General features: G+C 38.5%; 1 protein-coding gene across 1 annotated transcript in view; it reads right to left on the bottom strand.

Annotated features, from left to right (window-relative positions):
• The window catches only part of VWA8 (von Willebrand factor A domain containing 8), a 192,823-nt gene that overhangs the window by 32,981 nt on the left and 135,470 nt on the right, over positions 1-24,372 (bottom strand). Inside the window, exons 34-37 of the mRNA XM_032186011.1 lie at positions 23,672-23,826; positions 21,701-21,899; positions 13,923-14,004; positions 11,951-12,155 (exon numbers count right to left, since the gene is read on the bottom strand). Coding sequence (XP_032041902.1) covers positions 11,951-12,155; positions 13,923-14,004; positions 21,701-21,899; positions 23,672-23,826 — 641 coding nt within the window. The remainder of the gene's footprint in view (positions 1-11,950; positions 12,156-13,922; positions 14,005-21,700; positions 21,900-23,671; positions 23,827-24,372) is intronic.

Genomic DNA, 24,372 nt, shown 5'->3' on the forward strand with positions numbered 1-24,372 from the left:
ACTCCACACCTCCTAACATCAATAAACTTGAAGAACACTGAATTTGATTTCTGGAGTATATAAACACAACTAGAAAGAAGGGAGAAATGGATTATGGTGACAGTAAGGAATATTCTGGACAGAAAATAGCAGGGATATTGCACGGTCAAAACCAAGTTGGAAAAAAAAATACACGTGAAAGCAAAAAAGCTTTATTTTCTACAGATCTAGGACTTGTCAAAAAAAAAAAAAAAAAAACAACTTAAGAAGCAGAAATATAACTTATTAAAGATAACTATGTTGTTTTGGGTTCTAAAGGAATATTTAGCATCACCGTAACAGACCAGATGATTTCAATTGTCACAGCATTTGTCCTCACATTAATTAGAGAACAAGTTTCCTAAGAGCAGAATCATTAGCCTGGCTCTGACAGCAGGATTTCAGTGGTGTTAGGAGCTCTAGCATGTAAGTCAGCAATGTGCACTGCTGCAGACTTGGAGATTCAAAGGCTGCTGTGCTGAGGTATTATATTCTCTCCCAAGAGGACTGTGGTCTTTCAGAGGAAGTTCAGAGGAAGAAAGAGGAACTTTGTCCTGGATCAGCCTGCTCTAACAGGAAGCTAAGGTTATTTCCATTCCTCCTCTTTGTCTGTCCACTCTAATTAGGCTGGAAGAGCTTCAGGAAAAGGAATGTATTTTATAAGCGTTTGCATAGTGCTTCTGACAAGTGCCTCACTCCAGCTGAGGACATTTATATGAGAAAAAGTAGCTGACAGAGAACTGATGACCTTTATCTGAGTTTCTTTTTCCAGCAGAGAATTTTAGGGAGGTGAACTTTTCAAGCTCCATGGGTCCCTGGCTGTTTAGGCTCATGTTTCCCCATACTCAGTGCCTTGTTCCCACTTTGTTAGAATGAATCATGCAGCCCAGGAAAAGGTCACAGAGCTAAACCCACAGTGTGCCCTATGCCTGGCAAAGAAGCCCCAAACCCACCCCACTGAGAACTGCTAAAGGGCAATGAATAGCTGGAGCTGGAGTATCTGGGCTCATGGACCTCAGCACTGCAAACACTTCCAAATTATTTTATAATCCAGTTATTGATTTATAATCCCGTATTTTATAATCCTTTTATTGACTAGGTAACACTGTTACCTGCAGTATTTCAAGTTTTTCAGGACCCTGCGCAAGACAGCAGAATGCTGGCATATGGTTATTCTGTATTTATGAAAACACTCCTGTGCAGATGTTTTTCATAATTTACGAAATTTGGACCTATATATTTAAGGTGACCAAAATCACCGTTATTGGCTCACTGATGCCCTCATGTGGCCAGAATAGCCACTTGGTCCACAGTAGAAAAATAAGAACTTGAAGTATTGAGTGGGGTGAGGACCACGCTTACTGAAGGCTATGCTTTTATCTCAGATCAGGAACTGCAGTTTTGCCCAGATCAGTCTTAACATCAGCAAAAGGCTGGAGTTTTGTCAAAATGTGCTGAAGTACAATGACATTTTTGAAAAAACAAACAAACAAACAAAAGCATTAAATTAAATTAAAGTGGGTGCTGAGCAGTAAATACAAACAAGTTCAGAACACTGAAATTCCTGAATCAATTATACTTAAGATAAACATCCAACCTTAAAAATAAACTTGATCAGGAGAACTTGCATTATCCTACTTTTTCAAGTACAAACTGAAGCCTCAGAAAATCAAAAGAAAAGAGAATGATTTGGATAAAAGCAAACTATTAATTCCCTTGAAAGGTAAGTCATTGTATGGTTGCGCATGAATAGTTGAGTTGAGTACAAATACAATAAATGAGACTGTTCAGGAAAGGGAGTAAGATGTTTGTTGCTCAAGATGGCAGAGAATCAGACAACTGGATTTTTTTGGCCTCAGCTCAAAGAAGAGAAAAAGGCATAAGGGAAGGGAAATCTCCTTCCATTTCTAAGTATCCATTTCCCTAAATCTGTAAGTATTGCTTTGCATACTGAAGATGGGATTTGGATCCAGACTGCAGACACCTAAAGGTAGGGATGTGCCAGGTAAGCCAGGTGTCTGTGCATACCATTACAGTACGTGGTGTTTGAGGAGCCACATAGCTACACAAATGCAGGTGTCTCCTTCAAGGTGAGCTATTCTGGCTCTCTTGGTAATAATGGGAGCGAGCTCAGATGCTTATGGGATGCTTAGCTCAGAAATAGATGCTGAAATGCCTGCAGGTCTGGAGCTGGATGCTACTCATCCTTTCTGTTACTCTTCAGCATTTCCAAGCACACCCAAAGCAATCTACACAAGCTGCTATTGTATAAGCAGCAATATATGTATATAATGGTGTAAAATGTATAATGGTGTATAAGCGATAATGTTTAATTTCCACAACAGCTATACAGGTGATTTCCAAAAACAGCTAAGGGAAGTACCCATACCATATTATGAAAACTCAAAGATAACTACACAAGTTTGCTTTTGTTCCCTAATATCAGTAGGAAATGAAAGAAACAAATCTAACAGTTCTTCAAAAAATCGAGTGAAGCTAGTTCAGGACTAAAAGCACTACTACTTTTTTATCACTTCACTTGGCCCTTGTTCTGGCCATGCAATAAAAAAGTCTAATTGCAAGAATTGTAAATACGCATTACACATTTTTTTTTTAATTAATTCCTCTGTAGATTTTACTAGACAATGTATTTGTATCACCCTTCCTTCCAGATGGTCTCCAGTATTTCATTATGATTGACCTGAACTGCTCCCTGCTACAATTGGAGGCCAGTCCAGCTGTGTAGCATAGGGATTCCTAGGTCTTCTTCCTAAACTGCTCTGAAAACTCTTCCCCTAAATACACTTCCAGTTCTTGTTCATTATGAAATACGTCCTGAAGGACTGTGAAGTTATGGTAATCCCTTGAAATAATTCTAATTTAAGAGAGTCAAAGTGCAGGTATGACATCTGGGCATATGTAAATATATATATTTGTGTGTGAACACACATCTAACACCATGATTGTGTTTCTTCCAACTTCATCCAAAAATCTGACATTTTTTGAATTATGATGATCACTGTAAGAATGCACTCAGCTTCAGATCCAGTACAACACAGGCTTTAATTGTAGTCTAGGTAGGATAGGAACACATTTGAAATACATTTCTAATGATATCCCATAAAAGCTACTACTCAGCATTTGCCTTTGCTCTCATCATGTTTAAAGACAAACTGATGGATTGCAAAAGAAACTGCTACTGAGGGCTGTTGAACTCATTAAAATGCTGTTTTTAGCAAAAAGCCCTCGCATCAAGGATGATATGAGCAGTTAGACACATGAAAAAACCACACATTATTTTTTTTTTTTAGTTATTGTTGATAAATATACATTGCACTTTTAAATTACTGACATGAACAATATGTTTGTCTTCTAGCTGTTCACGGGACATCGAATAACTTATGTGTTCTGTTATCATTTTTGACTGCAGCTATAAGACTGAAAAGACAGCCACCTCAATCTGAGAAAAAAATATATTGCATTTCTTGAGCTTTGCTGAATACGTCTATACATGTCTCAGCTAAGCATGTTTCAACCTTGAGCTATATGGAGTTGACATCTGTTTTCTTAGGTAGCTGCACTGCATTTATATGCACTGCATTTATATGCAACTTCTTGTCCAACCTAAGGTATTTCTGTAGTGAATGCAGCATTCAAGGACATTTTAAATACTCAGCTTATCAACACGGTTATAAAGAATGTTTATATATTTGTATATTTTATATATTTGTATATTTTATATATTTGTATGGGTCTTCTGCAATTATCCGGCAGAATTTTGGGTTCTTTGATCACGGGAAGGTCTATGCTACACCGGGCCTGATGGCACCGGATGGGATGCGCCTCTCTCGGAGAGGGGTAAGGATCTTTGGTCAGGAGTTGGCAGGGCTGATAGATAGGGCTTTAAACTAGAGTCGAAGGGGGAAGGGGCTAAAACCAGGCGCGCCGGTGAAGACCTAAGGGATGGTACGCTAGAATCAGAGGGGCTGTGTGCCAGTGAGGTCCTTCGGTCAGATCCACAAGGTGCTGAGTGTAAGGAGACGCACCTGAAGTGCTTCTACACGAACGCACGCAGTATGAGGAATAAAATGGATGAGCTAGAAGTCCTGGCCCAGTCCCGCAACTACGACATCATCGGCATAAGCGAAACCTGGTGGGATGAGTCCTGTGACTGGGGTGTTACGATAGATGGTTACAGGCTCTTCAGGAGGGACAGGCAGGGTAGGCGAGCTGGTGGGGTGGCGATGTATGTGAAGCAGGGGCTGGACTGTGTGGAACTTCAGGTCGGCGATGGCAAAGTTGAGAGCCTCTGGGTAAGGATCAAGGGACGAACGAATAAAGGGGATGTCGTTGTGGGAGTCTATTACAGACCGCCTGGCCAGGACGATAGTGCCGATAAATTATTCTTTACAGAACTAAGAGAGGCCTCGAGATTAACTCCCCTTGTCCTTATGGGGGACTTCAACTTGCCGGACGTTAACTGGGAGTGCCACACGGCTGACACGAGCAAGTCCAGGAGGTTCATGAAGCACCTAGATGATAACTTCTTGGTGCAGGTGCTAACGGAGCCAACTAGGAAAGGTGCCCTCCTAGACCTGTTGCTAGAAAACAGAGAGGGTCTGGTGGCAGATGTGGTGATTGGTAGCCGCCTTGGTCATAGCGACCATGAAGTGGTTGAGTTCAAAATTTACGGTGACAGAAGGAAAAGTGCCACCAAAACCTCATCCCTAGATATGGGGAAAGCGGACTTCAGGCTGCTCAGGGAACTAGTCAGCAAAGTCCCCTGGGAAACTGCTCTTGAAGGCCTTGATGTCCACCAGTGCTGGTCATTCTTTAAGCGATGCCTCCTAGAAGCACAAGATCAGGCAATTCCTAAATATCGCAAGTCAGGCAGGCGGGGCAGGAGGCCGGCGTGGCTGACCAGAAACGTTCTAATGGAGATTAGGCGGAAACAGAGAGTGTTTCGCTACTGGAAGGAGGGCCAGGCGTCATGGAAAGAATACAGGGATGCTGTTCGTGTTTGTAGGGAGAAAGTTCAAGTGGCCAAAGCACACCTAGAGTTGAAGCTGGCTGTGTCTGTGAGAGAAAATAAAAAGGGTTTTTTTAGATATGTGAATGGAAAAAGGAGAACTAAAGAATACCTAGGGCCGCTCCTTGATAGGGAAGGTCTCCTCACAGACAATGACATAGGCAGAGCAGAGATGCTTAGCGCCTTCTTTGCCTCTGTCTTCAATGCCGATGATGGGCTTCGGGACCCAGGGTGCCCTGAGCTGGAGGACCGGGACGGTGGGGATGACAAACTCCCAGCTGACCCTGAACGTGTGTGGGATTTGCTACTCCACCTGGATCCCTACAAGTCCATGGGTCCGGATGGGATTCATCCCCGGGTGCTGAAAGAGCTGGCGGATGTCATCGCGGAACCTCTCTCAATTATTTTTCAACGATCCTGGGAATTTGGAGAGGTCCCGGTAGACTGGAAGCTGGCAAATGTTGTGCCGATTTTCAAGAAGGGTCAGAAAGAAGACCCTAGCAATTACAGGCCTGTCAGTCTCACGTCAGTGCCTGGTAAAATCATGGAGAAGATGGTTCTCGAACTTATTGAGGCGCACCTGGGGGACAAAGCAGTCATTGGTCCCAGCCAGCATGGGTTTGTGAAGGGTAGGTCCTGCCTAACTAACCTGATTTCCTATATGATAAGATCACCCGTATGGTGGACCAAAGGAAACCAGCTGATGTGATTTTTTTGGACTTCAGCAAGGCTTTTGACACGGTTTCCCATAGGATTCTCCTTGACAAAATGTCCACCATACAGCTAAATAAAACCATCATACAATGGGTGAGCAATTGGCTAACGGGCAGGGCCCAAAGGGTTATGGTAAATGGGGCTGCATCAGGCTGGCGGGCGGTCACCAGTGGGGTCCCTCAAGGCTCCATTTTAGGGCCGGTACTTTTCAATATTTTTATAAACGATCTGGATGTAGGAATAGAAGGTATTTTGAGCAAGTTTGCTGATGACACCAAACTTGGAGGAGTTGTGGACTCGAATGAGGGTGTAAAGGCCTTGCAGAGGGATCTGGATAGGTTGGAGAGCTGGGCGATCACCAACCGCATGAAGTTCAATAAGAGCAAGTGCCAGGTCCTGCACCTGGGACGGGGAAACCCTGGCTGCACGTACAGACTGGGCGACGAGACGCTGGAGAGCAGCCTAGAAGAGAGGGATCTGGGGGTCGTGGTAGACAGCAAGTTGAATATGAGCCAGCAATGTGCCCTGGCAGCCAGGAGGGCCAACCGTGTCCTGGGGTGCATCAAGCACGGCATTGCTAGTAGGTCAAGGGAGGTGATTGTCCCGCTCTACTCTGCGCTGGTGCAGCCTCACCTCGAATACTGTGTGCAGTTCTGGGCAGCACAGTATAAAAAGGACATGAAACTGTTGGAAAGTGTCCAGAGGAGGGCTACGAAGATAGTGAAAGGCCTTGAGGGGAAGACGTACGAAGAACGGCTGAGGTCACTGGGCCTGTTCAGCCTGGAGAAGAGGAGGCTGAGGGGAGACTTCATCACAGTCTACAACTTCCTCGTAAGGGGGTGTCGAGAGGCAGGAGACCTTTTCTCCATTAACGCCAGTGACAGGACCCGCGGGAACGGGGTTAAGCTGAGGCAGGGGAAATTTAGGCTTGACGTCAGGAGGGGGTTCTTCACAGAGAGGGTGGTTGCACACTGGAACAGGCTTCCCAGGGAAGTGGTCACTGCACCGAGCCTGTCTGAATTTAAGAAGAGATTGGACTGTGCACTTAGTCACATGGTCTGAACTTTTGGGTAGACCTGTGCGGTGTCAAGAGTTGGACTTGATGATCCTTAAGGGTCCCTTCCAACTCAGGATATTCTATGATTCTATGATTCTATGATCCCACCTCTGGCAGTGCACCACAGATGTGCAGTGTGAACCTGAACAGGTCATCTGCCTTTGTTATGTTTCAGGTCCCTCCTCTGTAAAGCAATGATAACAATTATGGGCTCCAGATGTTGCAAGAATTAGATATTTAAATGTTTAGGGGTGGCTAATGGTAAAGTGTAAGGGATTGTGAAATAATTTTCTTCACCTTTCCCTTTAGCTAGTCAGGAGGATTCATGTCTTGTGAAAACACTATGTCAGCAAAATATTAACCACTCGCAGCAGGAACCAAAAGAATACACATCTAGCTAACGCAAAAAGGAATCTCAATTTAAAATAAATGCACTCATTTCTGACAGAAAACTGCTCTCTCAGTCAGTTCCCCAGGGCAGATAATCTTGAATGAAATCTCCTCGAACCTCTATCTACAGACTTCCTTATTCTTAAATACATTTCATTCATGTAATCTTTCAGTGCCAAAGCCTGAAACATATCCAAAATACATCCAAGTCATGTTGAGCCGTCCACCACTAGGACCTGTTTGAACAAAATAATTCTGGGCCAGTACTCCTTGAATTTATACACAGTACTGCAGAACTGTCACAAGTGCATTTGTGATTCAAACCACTGTTGAGAAGCAAAGATTTTTTCTCATTTATGGATTTTTCTTAATTAATTCATGAAAAGGCATCTTTCAGAAAAACATCTAAGGCTTATGATGCTGTGAACTACAGTGTGACTTAACTGCTCAGTTGCTTTTGCTGGAGAATTGACAGATCAGGTCAAGTCACAAAAGCAATGAGTTAAAAAAGGTGGGGACATTTCCAGGTGTCTTGTTCAAATCAGGTCTTGGAATCAAGGAGTTGTGCAACCACTGAAGTTAGGCCTTCATATATAGCCACAAATGGCAGAGCACTGCAATTTCAAAAACTCATCTCATATATGTCACAGGTTCTGCATCTGTTGCAGGTTCCATGCATATACCAGGCCAGGCTGGATGGGGCTCTGAGCAACCTGGTCTAGTGAGAGGTGTCCCTGCTCATGGCAGGGGAGTTGGAATTAATATCAACCCAAACTATTCTGTATCAAATAACAGAAATATATATATATATAAAAAAAAGCAAACCAAAACTCTAAGAAATCCCAGATCACAACTTTTTTTTTTTTTTTTTTTTGATCAATCAGATCACTTCTTTGTACAGGGTTGGACTGAAATAACAAGTGATTAATCCAACTTTGGGATGTAATTTTGCATGGTGATATTGTCTAGAACAAAATCTTGAGGTCTCTTCCAACCTAGAAATTCTGTGATTCTGTGAAAATTACAGAAAGGATTGCCAATAAAGTTGTGATTCCATTCTGAGGTTCAGATAAACATCATCATTCATTACAGTCCAACTCTTCTATTCTTGACCAAGTACATTTTTATGCATTCAACAGGTTTGGGTTTGTCCTGAGACTTTTGAAAACAATGGCATTCTGAATTTGATCTCTACATAGCATAAAGAGAGAATTAAGTGGAATGAATACAGAAATAAATGGTTTTGCTGGTAATCACGTGTAAATGAAAAAACATTTAATTGCAGAGATTTCAGGTGCCTAAAAGGCACAATTCTTTACTATCTATTGCAATCTCTCAAAATGATCCACTTTTTCATTATTTTTATATAACCATTGTACTCTACCTAGATTAGACACAACAGTAAATAACGCTTACTGGAAAACAACGGCCAAACTATATCAGAATTTAATCATTGTTTTCCATAATTTCTACCAATACGCCTTTGATGTATAACACGAGCTTATTGAAGTCTGCCTATTACCATGAAGCTTTGAGAGGAAGATTTTAAAACTTATTTGTCTTTCAAATTCTTTTCAGATATTTGATAATGATATGACCTTGTTTTCCAAGAACACCAAACAGTGAAAAAGCTCAACAATTTACGGATTTCAAGTAGAGTTCATAACTTCAGAGAATCCAGTGTTTTATTTATATATTGTATTTTAGGCACTGCAATGCAATCACTTCAGAACACTGTACTCATTCTCTGAGTTTAAAACTTCAATAAATGAAGATGATTTCTGACCAGTCTGTACAAGTAAAAATTAATATAAACCTAAACCATATTTCCAAAAACTATTTTTGTAGCCTGAAGACTTCAACAGTTTGAACTCTTCTGAGTGTATCAACAACACAAAACAAATGTTGACTAGTTTGAAGACTGCCGTGACATTATAGCACGGGAGCCTAATTACTGAGTGTAAGTGGAACAGCTGTTCGTTTTCCTCTGTTTCATTGCTTATGTACATACAGCCTGTTTCTGAGATCTAATGCATTTGTGAAAGACAAAATGCAACCCTAGAAGATAGTACTAATAGTTCAAACTGAAAACTGGTTGAAAATTTGTTTCCAGTTCTTTGCATCTACATTTTTATTGAAAGCCCTGTAATCCACTTTTCTTTCAAACGTTGGGAAGCTTTGGAAAGATTTTGTGTATTTTTCCAGAACAGTGGTTCCCAACCATCTCTACAGGTCTCACAAGTTAGTGTAAGAACATCACTGTGAAAGTGTGGATGTTGGGTTAATAAGCTTTGCTAAGCCTGTATTACCTTTGTGGGATGCATCAACAGTAGCTGCTAGGGAACAGCAATTCGTCAGGGGCAATGCATTTTAGCAAGAAGAGAAACACTGACAATTCTCTGGAGTCAGCTTATGCTACAAGATTGGGAATGATAGGTTTAGTTCAGGAATTAGAGATGCCTCAATAGACCCCAAGATACTTAACATGAATCTGAGCATGAAACACTATACAGAAGAACGTGATTTTCATACTCTTGAATGAATGGAGCTGCAGCTGTATGCAGATGCAAAACACCTTGATTCTGTAAACATGAGTATCAGGAAATATTTAGTTGCAGCTTTCTTAGTAAAGTAATTGTCACTAGAACAGGAGACACTTGAGTTCTTGCTAAGCTTACCTTACAGAGGGAATCTACATGAATATATTTTCAAGCTAACAGTATCCTTTCATTTCTAGAAATGAATGCTTCAATAAAGTACTGCTTCTATGTCAAGTACTGCTTCTATTTCATTCCACTGAAAAATGGACTTAAGAGGGAAAGCCTTCATCTCCCAATAGCAAAGTGTTGTTTCCACAACTACATACCTATTATCTTATCAGAGAAGTGCATAAAATAAAAGGTAAGAATTTATTGCTTATTGCTCTGAAACACCTTGGTAAAAAGTCTCTTAGCTCTCATTATCTTTCCACTTAAAGCAAAGTGTCTACAGTAAAGAAACAGAAGTTAGTGATAATTGTGTAAGTTCAAAGAGCATATAGAAGGCTTTGTTTCAGCCCTTTAGTTCAAATCAAATAATATGCCTTTTTGAATTCTGACAAACCACCCACTTGAGCTATATATATCCCGTATTTACAGAGGGAAGAAGACAGATATGCTAAGAAGACTTTACCCTGTAGCTACCAAATATAGACTGTCAGGAGAGAGAAATCCTACTACAAATCTGGATTGCTTTATGACTGCAGGAAAACCTCTGAAGCTTTTTGTAAAGTGGTTATTTGACATTACTAGCTAAATAACTTAAAATTTTCTTATGACACGTAACTTTCCAAGCCTATATTCTCTAGTATTTAGTTGGCCATGATTGACAGTACAATAATACTGTTGGATAAGATTACAACTGTTACTCAAAAAGATAAGAAAAAAAAAAAAGAGAGAGAGAGAAAAAAATATCAAAACAAGTAAAGCTCTTAACTTTTCCTCCTTTTCTTTTCTACTAGCCGACTTTGTCAGGTCAAATTGGGCTGGTGTAAACTGATTATATCTGACCATAAGATGGTGCTAACGCTACTACATAGGCAATAAAAAAACACACTTATAAAGCAACAAGCAACCACACAAATGTGCTTCTGGATAACAATTTCCTTTTCTCGTGACTTTTACAAGAGACATTTGCTGATGTCCAATAACAAGAACACGCCAGCTCTTGCACAAGCTTCTATAACTGCAGAACATCCTGCAGAAAGGGAGCTCAGTGTGGGAAAAGAAAGTGAAAGAAGAGCTGTTTTCTGACTAACAAATCTCATTTGCACTTGGGATAGCTTGATACCTTGTAAACAATGGTATAGAGAGATTAATTTAGAGATGATTAATTCAATTTTATTCCATTTCATTAATTCCATTAACATTCCATGTTAATGTACAGTGAAAGGTACTATAGAAATTTATGAAACAGAAATAATTCCAGTTGTAGATAAAGGACCTCCTTAGCCAAAAGTAGGAAAGCCCTCCCTAAAGCACACTCTAGTTCTCAAAGTAAGAATGATACCTTTCCCAGTCACTAACAGAAATTAAAGATGTAATTGAAAAATCCTGATTTTTCTCTTTGTGTAGCCATGGTGATCCTACACATTAGGCAGTATATTAATGCGCATGTATACATGCACACACAGCATACATGTACATGCAGTGTATTTTCAATATCTACCTAAATATCCATATTGAAATCCTTGTAACTCTTCTACCCCTTCTACCAATTTTCAAAATCTGCCAACGGCAATACTCTGAACTCAAGGCATCTTTCCATCTATGTTTCAAGGTTCTTCTTTGAAGTATTTCTTTAAAGAATGCAATGTTGTTTTTTTTTTTCCAACTATTTGAACTCTAGAAAAGTACATGCTTCCCTTAAACATTAATTTCACTATTCTGAAAGTTGCAGTTAAAAATCAGCATGAGATAAAGAATTAATTTACATGTAAATGTACTGGAATTTGGCAAAAATACAAACACTGCAAGACAAAGAGAATTTCAGTAACCATAATTACAGGGGTCACAAATAAGCTTTCTAATTAGCTATTGTGTGGGTTGCTTTTTTTTCAGTGAAGACATCTATTCAGTTTTTCTTACAGGCATATTTCTACTTAATGTTTTTCTACACTGCACTCCCTTGACCCCTCTCCCGACTGAAAACTTGTTTACATCATTTTATTAGATGTTTTTCACTTCAGCTTTGTGAACACCTACCTGCACAGGTCGACCATCCTCTTGTCCGATCATGTTCCTCCAGTCCTGCAGTGAGCGCTGGAGGCTGTCGAGTCCTGTCTCCCAGAGCCTCACACCACCTCCCATGTCCACACTAACCAAGCCTACTTTGCCCAGAGGTGCCAACAGGGCATCAGCATCTGAGATCTTAGACAGCCAAGATGTATATGGAGAAAGAGATCCTGAGCTGAAAAACAAGAGAGAGTGTGATCAATCTTGAAGTTGCAATTAAAAATAGGGTGAACATTTCTTTAGTTAAGGTGCAATTACATGAAATAGTACCCTCACTCCATGACAGACCCTAACTAAGCCCTGCAGATCTTTTACATGAAGGATTCCACCTACTGAAACTGGGTATGACTGGAAGATACCTATTCAAAAAAGCAGTGTAAAAGACCAGGCCAAAAGGGAACACATTGCCTAGTCCACTGCTGCATTTCATCTATCTGAAGTAAGTTACTCTTTACAAAAAACTACAAAGAACATGAGAAAATTAAAAATGTGTTATAGAAAAATACAAAACTAAAAAAGATACAGGAAAGAACATGACCTAGGCACTAACGAAAATATCTCTGCACCAACTAATACCTCTCTTTAACAAGAGCTTTAACAAGTGCTTTAATGAAAGAAGAAAATTTAAATATTTATTTAAAGATGGCACAGCTTTATGTGCAGAGAATCTTAGCACTGTTATAAACAGTCAACTGACAGACGAAAACTTACTGCTGAAATGGGGGTCTAACAACTACATAACAGGAAAGGAAATTGGTTAAAGTAGGAAAGATTATTTGCACTTTCTCAGTACTAGTAGTCACACACATAATAACTTGCAACTTCCATTAATTAATACTACAATTCATAATTTAGACGAGAAATAAAACAGTTACTTATACACCTCGAAGACTGAAATTATCATGAACTAATTCAACTGAAGAAGAGTTTCCTTAGCATTTGACCAGGATAACTATGCCAGAAGGAAAGGTTTTTAGGTTTTAGCTTAGAATTATTCATCTATATGAAGTCACTTTACTTATCTGTTCCTAATGGAGTACATTTTTTTAATCTGAAATTCTGCTCAGATTTATTTTGTAATAAGGAGCTTAAATCCTCATACAAGGTTAACGGTCATGATGTTGAAGTTTAGTTTTGTACTTTCCAATAACGTCTCAGTGTGGAAAAAAGGTGTGTTTTTCTACTATTTCTCTGACGGGGTTTTCATGTTTTCTTTAAACATGGACATTTAAGAATGCCATTTAAAACAAAAAACTTCACTATAGTTGAAAATGACAGCTTGTAACCAAAATATAGACATAAATAGCAAAATATTTGCAAATATGCTCTATAATGGTGAGAGATAGATGTTAAAACTATACAGAAACCGTATCTTTTGGCTACCTGTATGTATTATACAAGACACTTGTTTACAATGCAAGATAGTTGTGCGTGAAAGAATGTGTATGTTCAAAAACAAGATCTAAAACATAAACAAGCTCAAGTTATTTTCCATGTCAACTTTATATTGGACCTTGATTCCTGGTTTACTGACACCTAGTACTGGATCATTCTGCCTGTTAGACCTGAAAGATTAAAAAAAAAAAAAAAAAAGGAAAGGGAAAAAAAAGCTAGAAAATAGCAAAACAAAATGAAAAAGGGTAAGGGATAAAGTGGGTGAAGACAGGTAATAAGCAAAGGGTATGGAATTGAAATCTGAAGATAAAGCTGCTTTTCATATTTACTAATGAACTGTCACATTTTCATTGGTATCATGTAGAAAACAGAAAACTTTTGACACAAATATGCTGCAATAGTTGCATTATTTTACAAGGTACATGTGAATTTCTTTCACCTTCCACATCACAAGAAATAATTGCTTGTTCTGAAGTAATATGGCAGACTAAATTCTGTTTAATCTTCCTGTAAGGCACAGGCTTCTCTGATCAATAAAATAACTTACCTCGGAATAGCAACGTATTTGATTTTCTTTGAGTTAAGATCTGTTACTTCTAAGTATCCAGCAGCTTGTGGAGGAGTGACATCTGAAAACAAACAAATGTTATTTTCCTGCTGCATGATTAACTGGTTATTGCATTTGCATTTAGTAGATTAAGTTTAGGCATTTCATTATACAGTACCTGCCAGAAAATGATAAACTTTTACACTCAACATAGGATTATGACTTGCAAACACCGAGCCATGTTACTATTATAATAGTGAGCATCTAGACAGGCAAATTATGAAAGAACAATGTATTTGTATAGCAAATGTAAAAATTACACATAAATATAGTCCTACTCACAAAAGCACTAATCAGGCATTACTGCAATCCTTAATTCACAGCTTTTATCTGTCACTGAAGATAATGTCAGCTGTACATCTGTCTCAAAAAGCATATTGAGGAACATTTCAAAACATTGTACTTTTAATTCTCACTTGAAAATTTCTCAATAATATTAAACTTAATGTTGCTGCCTGAAATTGAATTAGGTAGATTCTCAATTATGCAAAGGTTTTATAAGTTCAGTTAATAACTCTAGACTATCAGGCATTTACTATTCCATTTGTGACAGAGTTTATTGAGTATAGATAACACTATGGTTTCTCTCTCTGAAAAAAATGTGTGCGTTTGCTTGCCTATGTTGACTCTTGCAAACACTCTTCCTGGGCTCAGAAGTGGCTTCCAGTTAAAGCTGGCTTTCATCTACCTGGAGTAAATTAAGGAACTAAAGTTTTTCAGAACAGAAACCACAAGACTGAATTAGACTGCATGGCATGGGTACAAAATATTATTGTCACTAGATGAAAGCAAGTCTAGATTTCCTTCTGAAACAACATACTTTTCAGCTCCTTGAAATGAAGGAGAGCTGATGTTACCTGCAGAAGTGTTGGTGCTTGCATACAGCATACAGAAAAACCAGCAAGATCAGAGATATAAGGGGACCTAACATTCAAATGAGTATAAAGAACAACCCACAGGAGCACATCATACATATCTACAATACCTATGTATCTACAGTATGCACATTTACAGTAGTTTATCTGCTGAATTTACTCACGTTTTGTAAAAATGTAAATATAAAACACATTGAAAGTAGAGAAAAAAATCTGAAAAGATATATATTTGTAGGCCACGGAGCATTCTGTCTAGAGCATTTTGTCTAGATTTGGTCATTTTTAAAAAATGTGCTCTCTTTTTGGGTGGTAATGGAGAATAAGATACAATTTAAAAATCCCAGTGAAGATCTAGAACATGTAGATATGCTAACTGGAAAAGGTAGAACTATAGGACAAGAATTAAAGAGAATTAAATTAGAGAGAGAACATAAATCAACCAAATTAAATTACAAGATAAAGGACTGAAGAGTATGAAGCTGAAGAAAAGGTAATTAAATGTTTAAATTCAACCCAGACCCCTAAACTGCAGTCAAAGATCTATGATGAACAACGTGCATAGTACATAGATGTTATGATGCTATGAGAACAAAACACAGGCTTTATATTAATATGAACATTAGATCTAAATAAATGCAGTGTTCTTCCCTCCTGATGAACACGGAGGGAGTAAAATAGTTATGCCCAGCTCATCAAACAAATTAAAATGTAGACACACAAGATCCAGGGATGACAAAGAGGTTAGCACAGATGGGCTGTAAGGACAAATTTAAGGAATTATTTTTATTTTTGGTTCCCAAAGAGAAGATTACAAGAAATAAAACACATGTACCATAATATCTTAAATATTCTTATAAAGGGAGAAGTATTATGCTGATTGAGTGGAGGTGCCATGAAGTATTCAGATTCATTTACAGCAAAACAGGCTGGATACTAGGTAAAGCCTTTATTATCCAAGGAGGGTGAAGCATTGCAATAGACCAGTCAGGGAAACTTTAGAATCTCTTTCAAATTAAGTTTTTAAGATAAATGCTAGAAAAACATTAGTCAAGAAGAGTCTAAACATGTAATATCCTGTTCCTCTACAAATAGGTAGGCCAGATGACGTGCTGAGGTTATTCCTGTAATTGTGTGTTGTATTATTTCATTCCAGTTACTGTCACACTAGTAGAGATACACGCTCAGTAACAGACTGTTATTTTATATTCATATATGGGAAGAGCTGAGAATCCAAGTAAATATTTGCTCTCAAGAAGCCCTCATTTCTATAGCCTTGTTTTCAGAATAAACATTAATTCTTAGTTGTTGTATTCTGCCATGAACTCTTGTCTAAGTTTATATTTTGTGGCCATACATCTATTTGGCAGTCTTTGGGGAAATTATTACTTGTTATGGTTTCTTTTCAAACATAACAATTACCCTAGTTTACTGTTCCGATAAAACATAAAGGAAATGATTTCTTTGCTTGTTATTCCTAGAACAGTTTTGGTAATATAGATTAGAGTGCACCAGAGTTTGGCTGAGTACTTTGAATTATTAATAGAAATGGAAGGCCGTGTGCCAGAACTGACCAGTTGTCCAAGAAGATGAGAAAGAAAGCCTGACAGAGAAGCAAGCTGAAGCCAGAATACAGAACAACTCAGAGGCAACATTAATGCAAGAATTTCAAGGGACTGCCACATGCTCAATTTTGTGTGATAGGACGCCTTTGTTTCACTGTGTCATCTCCTATGAAAGGATACAGAGGTTTATGAGCAAAGCCTTACACAACTCCCGTAGGTAAATAGCCACAGGTTTCCAAAGCAGAAACACCAGCACAGGAGAATCATCGGACCTCTGAAGTTCTCCCCATGAATTGTGTGGCACAATTCAGGATTAAGAACCTCCAAGGGTCCCAGACTGTATGTTAAGCAGCTCCTGGTAGCAGTTAAATGTATGCTCAACTAAATATTCTGTCAACCGGTGAGAGGCAAACTCCAGAAGAAACAGAAGCCCAGCAGAGGGGGCTGCAAATATTGGATATCAAATGGTCATGGTAAGGACAAGTACCTAAGAATCTCACCTTCCAAGAGAGCACATGAATGCACATCTCCTTTCTGTTACCCCTTTCTTCTTGGAAAGAATTTGGATTCATGCCAGAACAACGGCAATCCTAGGTCCCTCCAATCTAGTGTCCTGACTCCAGCGTAGCTAGATGCTTGAAAAGAGTAAGAACCATCGGCAAGCACACACAGGTTATTTTCCTCAAGTCACCAACCTGTTCCAATTCAGGTGCTTCTTGAGCTGGATGTGCTGTCTCTATTTTTATGTCTTCTTAGTAACATACCATGAGTTTTCCTATGAATCCATGTTTCAGCATTCACAACATCCTTTGGCAAATGGTTTCACAGGTTGATTCCCTACTCTGTGAAGAACCACCTCTTTTCATTTGCTTTGATGAAGTTTCTACTATCAGTGTCTGCCTGCTAACTCTGGTACCAAGTGTAAAAATTATTCATTCTTCCACATCTCCATGCCATACATGTTCTTGTAGAACTCCACCATATCCCTCTCTATTGTCCTGTCTCAAAATTCAGGAGACTTGTCTGATGCAATTTTGGTCTTTTCTGCCCTCTTCTGAACTTTTTCCATTTTAGGTATCACCCATCTTGAGATGGAGGACCACAACCGTACACAATTAAGGATGTATAGATTTACACAACAGCGCAATTTATTTTATTTTATTTTTTTTTTTTTTTTGCCTCTGTTCCTCCCCTAATAATTCTCAGTATTTGATTTGCTTTTTTGACTGCTACTGAGATTTGGACTATTTTAATAAAAGTATCATGACTCCAAAATCCTGCTCCTGAGATGCAATGATCTGCTCATTTCACATGTAATGATCAGCCCATCATTTTAGACGTAGAATTTAGACTTCTTTTCTTCCTTCACGTACATTATACTTATCTACACTGAATTTCATCTGTCATTTTTATTGCATGGTCAGCATCGCATGTCCTGTAATCCTCCATAATTCTTTATTCTGTGAATAATAACCAGTACCATCAGCAAACATTATCACCTCATTGTTCATTCATTTTTCTTTTCTTTTTTTTTTTTTTTTCATGACTACACTGAGCAGCACAGATCTCTGTAGGACTCCATGTATAGCTTCCTTTCCACTAGAAAAAATGACCATTAACAGATAAATGGAAAATGTCTGAAATCTTGAAAAAAAGGTGATTGAATAGAATACCTAGAGTCTTGCTTGGGTCTAATTTAATTGTATCAGTAAGGTCATATTAAACATGATTCAGTTAAGATCAATTTTGGCAATTCATAAATTCAAACATGATTTAGGAAAGAAAAATCGATGATAATGATCTTCAAGATGGCCTTGAATCTTTCAACTCAAATTGCCATAAAGCACTTCACTACCTATAATGCATTAAAATGTCTATAAATCTAAAGGCATCAATCACTATTCATAAGCATATATCACACCACAGTTGAGGAAAAAAAGTTAACATCTTGTTCAGCTGATATACATGAAATTGTTTAGCCACACAGAAGCCAGTTCTCAGACAGAGAACCTGTTCAGTTCATTCATATCCAGTCTTCAAAAAGGACATCCTCTGTTTTTTAATTATATTTATCCAGTGTTATAAAGTGCTAATTTACAACAGCAACTTAAAAGACTTAAAAATGACGGTGTCAATTATAGCTTCTCATTTGGAAACACTGAATCTCTCCCTCACCCTCAAATTAATAAACTAATTGAATAAAAGTTCAGAAAATTTAACTTCTGAACTTTTCTACCATCCACATCAGGTTTTATTGTTGTTGTTTTTACATGTGAAGGCCTTAAAAAAAGACTCAGTCTGATCCTTCAGTACTTTATAAAGTGTGACGAGATTAGTTCCAAGACTGTCATGCTAACTATTACTAACATTTTAAGTAAATTCTAAAGTTTTTAAAAGCTAACCTTTTCTTCGCAAATGTAGGCAACTTTAATTTTCTGTCCTGTTTATATCTTTGCCTTTGCTTCTTTAGCCAAAGACTAAAAGACTTGGACTGCTTCTCTAGAACTTTTAGAGCTTAGACAGATAAAGAAAGACTATTGGAAGCAACGTTGGGTGAGATGGGTGGACTACAGAGATGCTGTTTGCCATTGGAGAGTGAAAATTTGTGCAGACAAAGCTCAATTAGAGTTGAAGCTGGCCATTATTGTGGGGGAAAATAAAAAAGGCTTTTAAAAATATGTTAACAGCAAAAGGAGGACAAGAGATAACATTGGTCCATTATATAATGAGGATGCTCACCGCACAAGTAGGGACACAGACAAAGCAGAAGCATTTAATGCTTTCTTTGCCTCTGTCTTCAGCATTGATGCTGGGTCCAGGGACCCCCAGAACCCTGAGCTGAAGGACCATGACTGTGGAAACAATAAACTCCCAGTTAACTCTGAACTTGTGCAGGATTTGCTGCTCCATCTGGATGCAAACGTCTATGGGGCCCAATGGGATTCATCCCAGGGTACTCAAAGAGCTGGCTGATGTCATCACAAGACCTCTCTTGATTCATTTTCAACAGTTTTGGGAATCTAGAGAGATCCCTGTCAACTGGAAACTGGCAAATATTGTCCCAAATTTCAAAGGCTCCATTTTGGGGCCAGTTCTTTTCAATGTTTTCATAAATGACCTGAAGGCAGGACTTGGAGATACACTAAGGAAGTTTATACTAAGTAAGGATTTGCAGAGAAATATTGACACATCAGAGGGATGGAAAATCTCCAACTGCATGAAATTTAAGAACAAGTGCCAGATTCTGCACCTGGAAGGGGCAACCCAGGACAACACAGACTGGGGGATGAGATGCTGGAGAGCAGCCCCATGGAAAGGAACAACGGGGTTCTGATTGATGGAAAGTTGAACATGAGCCAACAGGGTGCCTTGGCAGCCAGGAGGGTCAACCATATTCTGGGGTGCACCAAGCACAGCATTGCTAACTGGTTGAGGGAAGGGATTGTTCTGCTCTGCTCTGCGCTGGTGCAGCCTTCACCTTGAGTATTGTGTGTGGTTTTGGGTGCCACAATGTAGGAAGGACATAAAACTATTAAAGAGTGTCCAAAGGAGGGCAACAAAGACGATGAAGGATCTGGAGGGCAAGATGTGTGAGGAGCAGCTGAAATCACTGGGATTGTTCCACCTAAGAAGAAGAGGCTGAGGAGAGGCCTTATGGCGGCCTGCAGCTTCCTCATGAGGGGAGTGGAGGTGCTGAGCTCTTCTCTCTGGTGACCAGTGTGAGGACCCAAGGGAACAGCATGAAGATGCATCAGGAGAGGTTCAGATTAGGAAAAGGTTCTTTACTGAAAGAGCAGTCAAGCACTGGAATGGGTTCACCAGGGAAGTGGTCACGGCATCAAGCCTGCTGGAAGTTCAAGATGCCTTTGGACAATTATCTCAGAAATATGGTTTGATTTTTGGGTGGTCCTGTGTGGCGCCAGGAGTTGGAGTTGATGATCCTTGTGTCTCCCTTCCAACTTGGGATATTCTATGATTCTATGATTAAAATAAATGTTTGCAGACAATTACTTTTCTACTCTTTTAAAATCATAAATAAAAGGGTTTCTCTACACAGGGAAGTTAATCTTTGTTAAGTGAGAGCAGATATATTAGATCATTTATTTTGGAAAAGCAAGTTAATTTGGAATAAAGCATTTATTCTGGGAGAGAGAGTTCACATAGTACAAAGCAGGATTAGATTCTTCCACTGATGTATTCAAAAAATCCACCCTTCTACCATGTAGAAATGGTTTTGAGGTTTCTCTTTTGATAGTGATTTTCCCTTGGAGACCTTTGCAAAACTCATGAATACTGTTACTTAGCACTAATCAGCACATATTTAGTTATTGGCTGAATAAGCTAAAGATACAATGGTAACAGAAAACTTGTGGCAGCACAAAAAAGTCTGAAGGTCTGTACTCTATACCTGTCTTATAAGTGATGGCTTTGCTATATGTGAATGTTGCTCATTGACTTGTACATGAGAAGTAAAAAAAAAAAGGGTCTCTTCAGGTTGGAGAGAAGGTAGATGCGACTGCAGTTTACAGTCATGTAGGTGATGTTCAAGATGAATGCAGACTTGTTATTCACCCAACCCTGCCATGCTAGAATGTGAAGCACTTGATAAACCTTGTTAGGAGACTGGATCATGACAGAGAGTAGTGAACTTGCGAACTTACTGTGGAGACACACAAGTTCAAAAAGGGACCAGACAAATTTGTGCACAATGGGTCCATAAAAGAAGATTTAGAGGGTAAGGCAGGGATGTACTCTGCTGCATCCCTAATAAAACAACAATGAATGGTGAGATCTCAAGTATGAAAGGAAAGAAACAAAAGTGCCTGGCTCACATGCATTCTCTAAATAACCTTTCCTGCTGGCCCTGCTAGAAACAGAGACAGGGTCTGTCTTCAAGCTAAGTGAGACGGATGATTGGTTTGACAAATATGGCATGTCTTACAATTGTGCATCTGAGCAAAGGTTGCAAAGCTGATTGCTGAACTGGAACAATCACATTCCTGTAGTTGGTTCCCAGTGTGGGCAAAATGAGAACCCATCTGCTGGCATATTCACATTGTAGGTAGCCTGTTTAATACCTCAGAGGTACAGTTCGGCATGTTAATAAGATACAAATTCACTTTGAAATTGGCAAAATAAGTGCAAATACTCTTATTTCTCCTCAAATACTTGCTCTGTAATTATTTGAAAACATTTTGTAAAAATTCACAAGTGATTGCAGTTTTACAAAACAAAAACAAGTATGTACAGTTATTGCAGCACAAGTATATGAACCTCTTACCTTTTGGGTAAATGTCTTTCAAAGGCACATCTCCAGGTGGTAAAATTCTGACTATTTGATTAGAAGCCAATAAAGTTACACAATTGGTTTGTTTTGCAGCTCCTCTTTTCCTCCGGGCTCCATAATAAAATGAATCAGAAGGAGAAGCATTGCGACTCAGAGAGGAGTTTCTTTTCCAGCTGTACACTTCACTGGGAGACTGCAAGAGACAAGAAAAAAAAATTCTACTGAAAAAAATAGTTACTATAATTGAGCCTAAGAAAAAATATTCCTTAGTAAGGTCCACTTTCTGTCTAATTTCAGATCAAATGCAGCTACAGTGGTTACCTGATATGACAAGAAAAAGACCTGGATTATTTTGTCATTAAAAACTCTTGTAAGGAGTGAAAAAACAGTAGATCTATACAAGCTTTAAGAAGTCAGACTCTTTGAAGATCTAAAGTTGTAAAGTTGAATCAACTTTTTTTTTTTTTTTAACATTGAACTAGGAGCATTAAAAAAAACACTAGTCTGGAAGCAAACATGGACTAAATGAACTATTGAACTAAAATGAACTATTACCATAACCTAGGTTTTCACTAGTGTAGATAAATGTAAACATATTTCAGTTAATAAATTTAAAGGTAGACATTAAGGCTATGATTTGGTCCAGGTTTAAAGACAAAAATGTAGGTATGCACATATCCAAACCGTGCTTCATCTTTCTCTGCAGTCAGTAGAGCCTAGAGAGCGAATCATCTGATCTTGAAGAAGGCTTCTACATTTGGTCAGCTGAAAACTACTTCTATGAATAAGAGCTTAGATATCTTGCTCATATGTGATGAACACCTATACCACTAACACCTGAACTTAGAGGTCTGAATCAGAAGTGTTGTTCCATCCCCCTTGTATTCACATTTACATATTCATGTAAGGAAAGACAGGCCCCTAGTCTAAATCAAGGAGAACAAAGCGTTTTTCATCAGTATTAGTACAGAGGGGTGTAGCACCTCTAGCACTCCCTCCTCCAGACTATCTTGCTTGTCCTGCATCTGTTGTCCCTTGCATCTATTTATAATGGTTATATAAATATACTATATATAATGAATATACTTTTCATATTATGAAAAGCTAGTGTATTCATTCTCATAATAATATAAATCCAAATCAGGTAAAACTCAAAAGCAAACTGCAAAGTCACAGGGAATGTGTTATTATCAAAGACGTATTTTTGAATCCTCCTGGGTTTCAAAGTATTTTCTTCTATTATTTGGCTTCTCCCAAAATTCATGCCCATTAAGAGCTAAATTTTCTAATTTGGCCCAATCTATTAAACACATCACCTCTTATATATATATCCACAGACAGTAAATGTAAGTATTAAACATACCACTGTTATCTTCCCTGTGTTTACCTCCAATCCTTGCAACAGCATTAATTATTGCACCGTTAAGTTTCACTTTCTTTTCTGGTCCTTTTCTATTTGTGTCACAAAACTTTTGGATACAGAGTGGGCAGGATTACATGTGGTATTTATACTTAGCCATTTCATTAAATAGTGATTGTGGGCAGTTTTATTACCATTTTCTGCATCTTTTTCTTTTCCTTAAATCTAGAGGCTTGCTAGCTGCTGGACACTGAACAAAAAGTTCATATTGAACAGTTCAAAATGATGCTGATATCATTTTTCTCAGTGGTTATATTTAAAAACAAACAAACAAACACAATTTATAAGATAGTCTTCTAGAAGCACCACCTGCAGCTTACCTACAGTGAATTTTGTCTGTGGTACACAATATCTTGCCCAGTTTCTTATTATTTCAAACTCCAATGAAACCCTTTTAGAATAGACTGTCCTACCAAATGATTTACCATGAACGTACCCTTAACTGTCATTCCCTTCTTCTGTATCATTTGGTAAACAGGTATTTAGCTGGTTACAGAATAAATGAGATCATATTACTTCATTGTGTAATAATGCTGAGTATTTACCAAGAGGTCTGGGAAACCAATAACAATAGTAGCGTAATTATGTTCATCTGAGAAAATCCTGTTGGGGGAGCTGATCTTTTGTCCAACAGCTGCACTGAGGTTTTCTGAAGATAGCTGGTCACTTGAAACTGCATGCGGCACACTCAGTTCTGATGCTAAACAGGGAAATTAAACAAAATGAAAGTCATTTAATCCAGACGTGCAATAGAAAACAATATTAACTACATGAGTGCTGAGCACTAATCATTGCTACTACTTTGAGGATAAACTTACTAACAAGCAGAAAATTTGATTATACCATACTATAAAAAAGAAAAAAAAAAGTCAGGAAATAATGTTATTTTTGTGAAGTTAAACACTTAAAATCAGGAAATAATTAGTTTTGTATTTGCTTATACCACTTAATTTTGCCCTCTATTGCACAAACGAGACACAAAGTCTATGGCATATAACAGCATGTGATCTCATTAAAGGTTGTTTTAATGCATGTGCACAAAAAGGCAAAATGTAGGTTTGTACAGGTATTTGTCAATGTGACATTTCTTGGTGGCTGTCTTTTTGTCTTTTCACTTTAAATAATGCTATTAGTAACACTTTTCTGGTAAATAATGATCTAGTTTTCTTTTTCTTGAAGCTAAGGAAAACTAAATTTTATTCTGTGCAACTATAACAGCCCTTTACCTTGCCTGATATTACAAACA

Source organism: Aythya fuligula, chromosome 1 (assembly GCF_009819795.1).
Source record: "Aythya fuligula isolate bAytFul2 chromosome 1, bAytFul2.pri, whole genome shotgun sequence".
NCBI lineage: Eukaryota > Metazoa > Chordata > Aves > Anseriformes > Anatidae > Aythya > Aythya fuligula.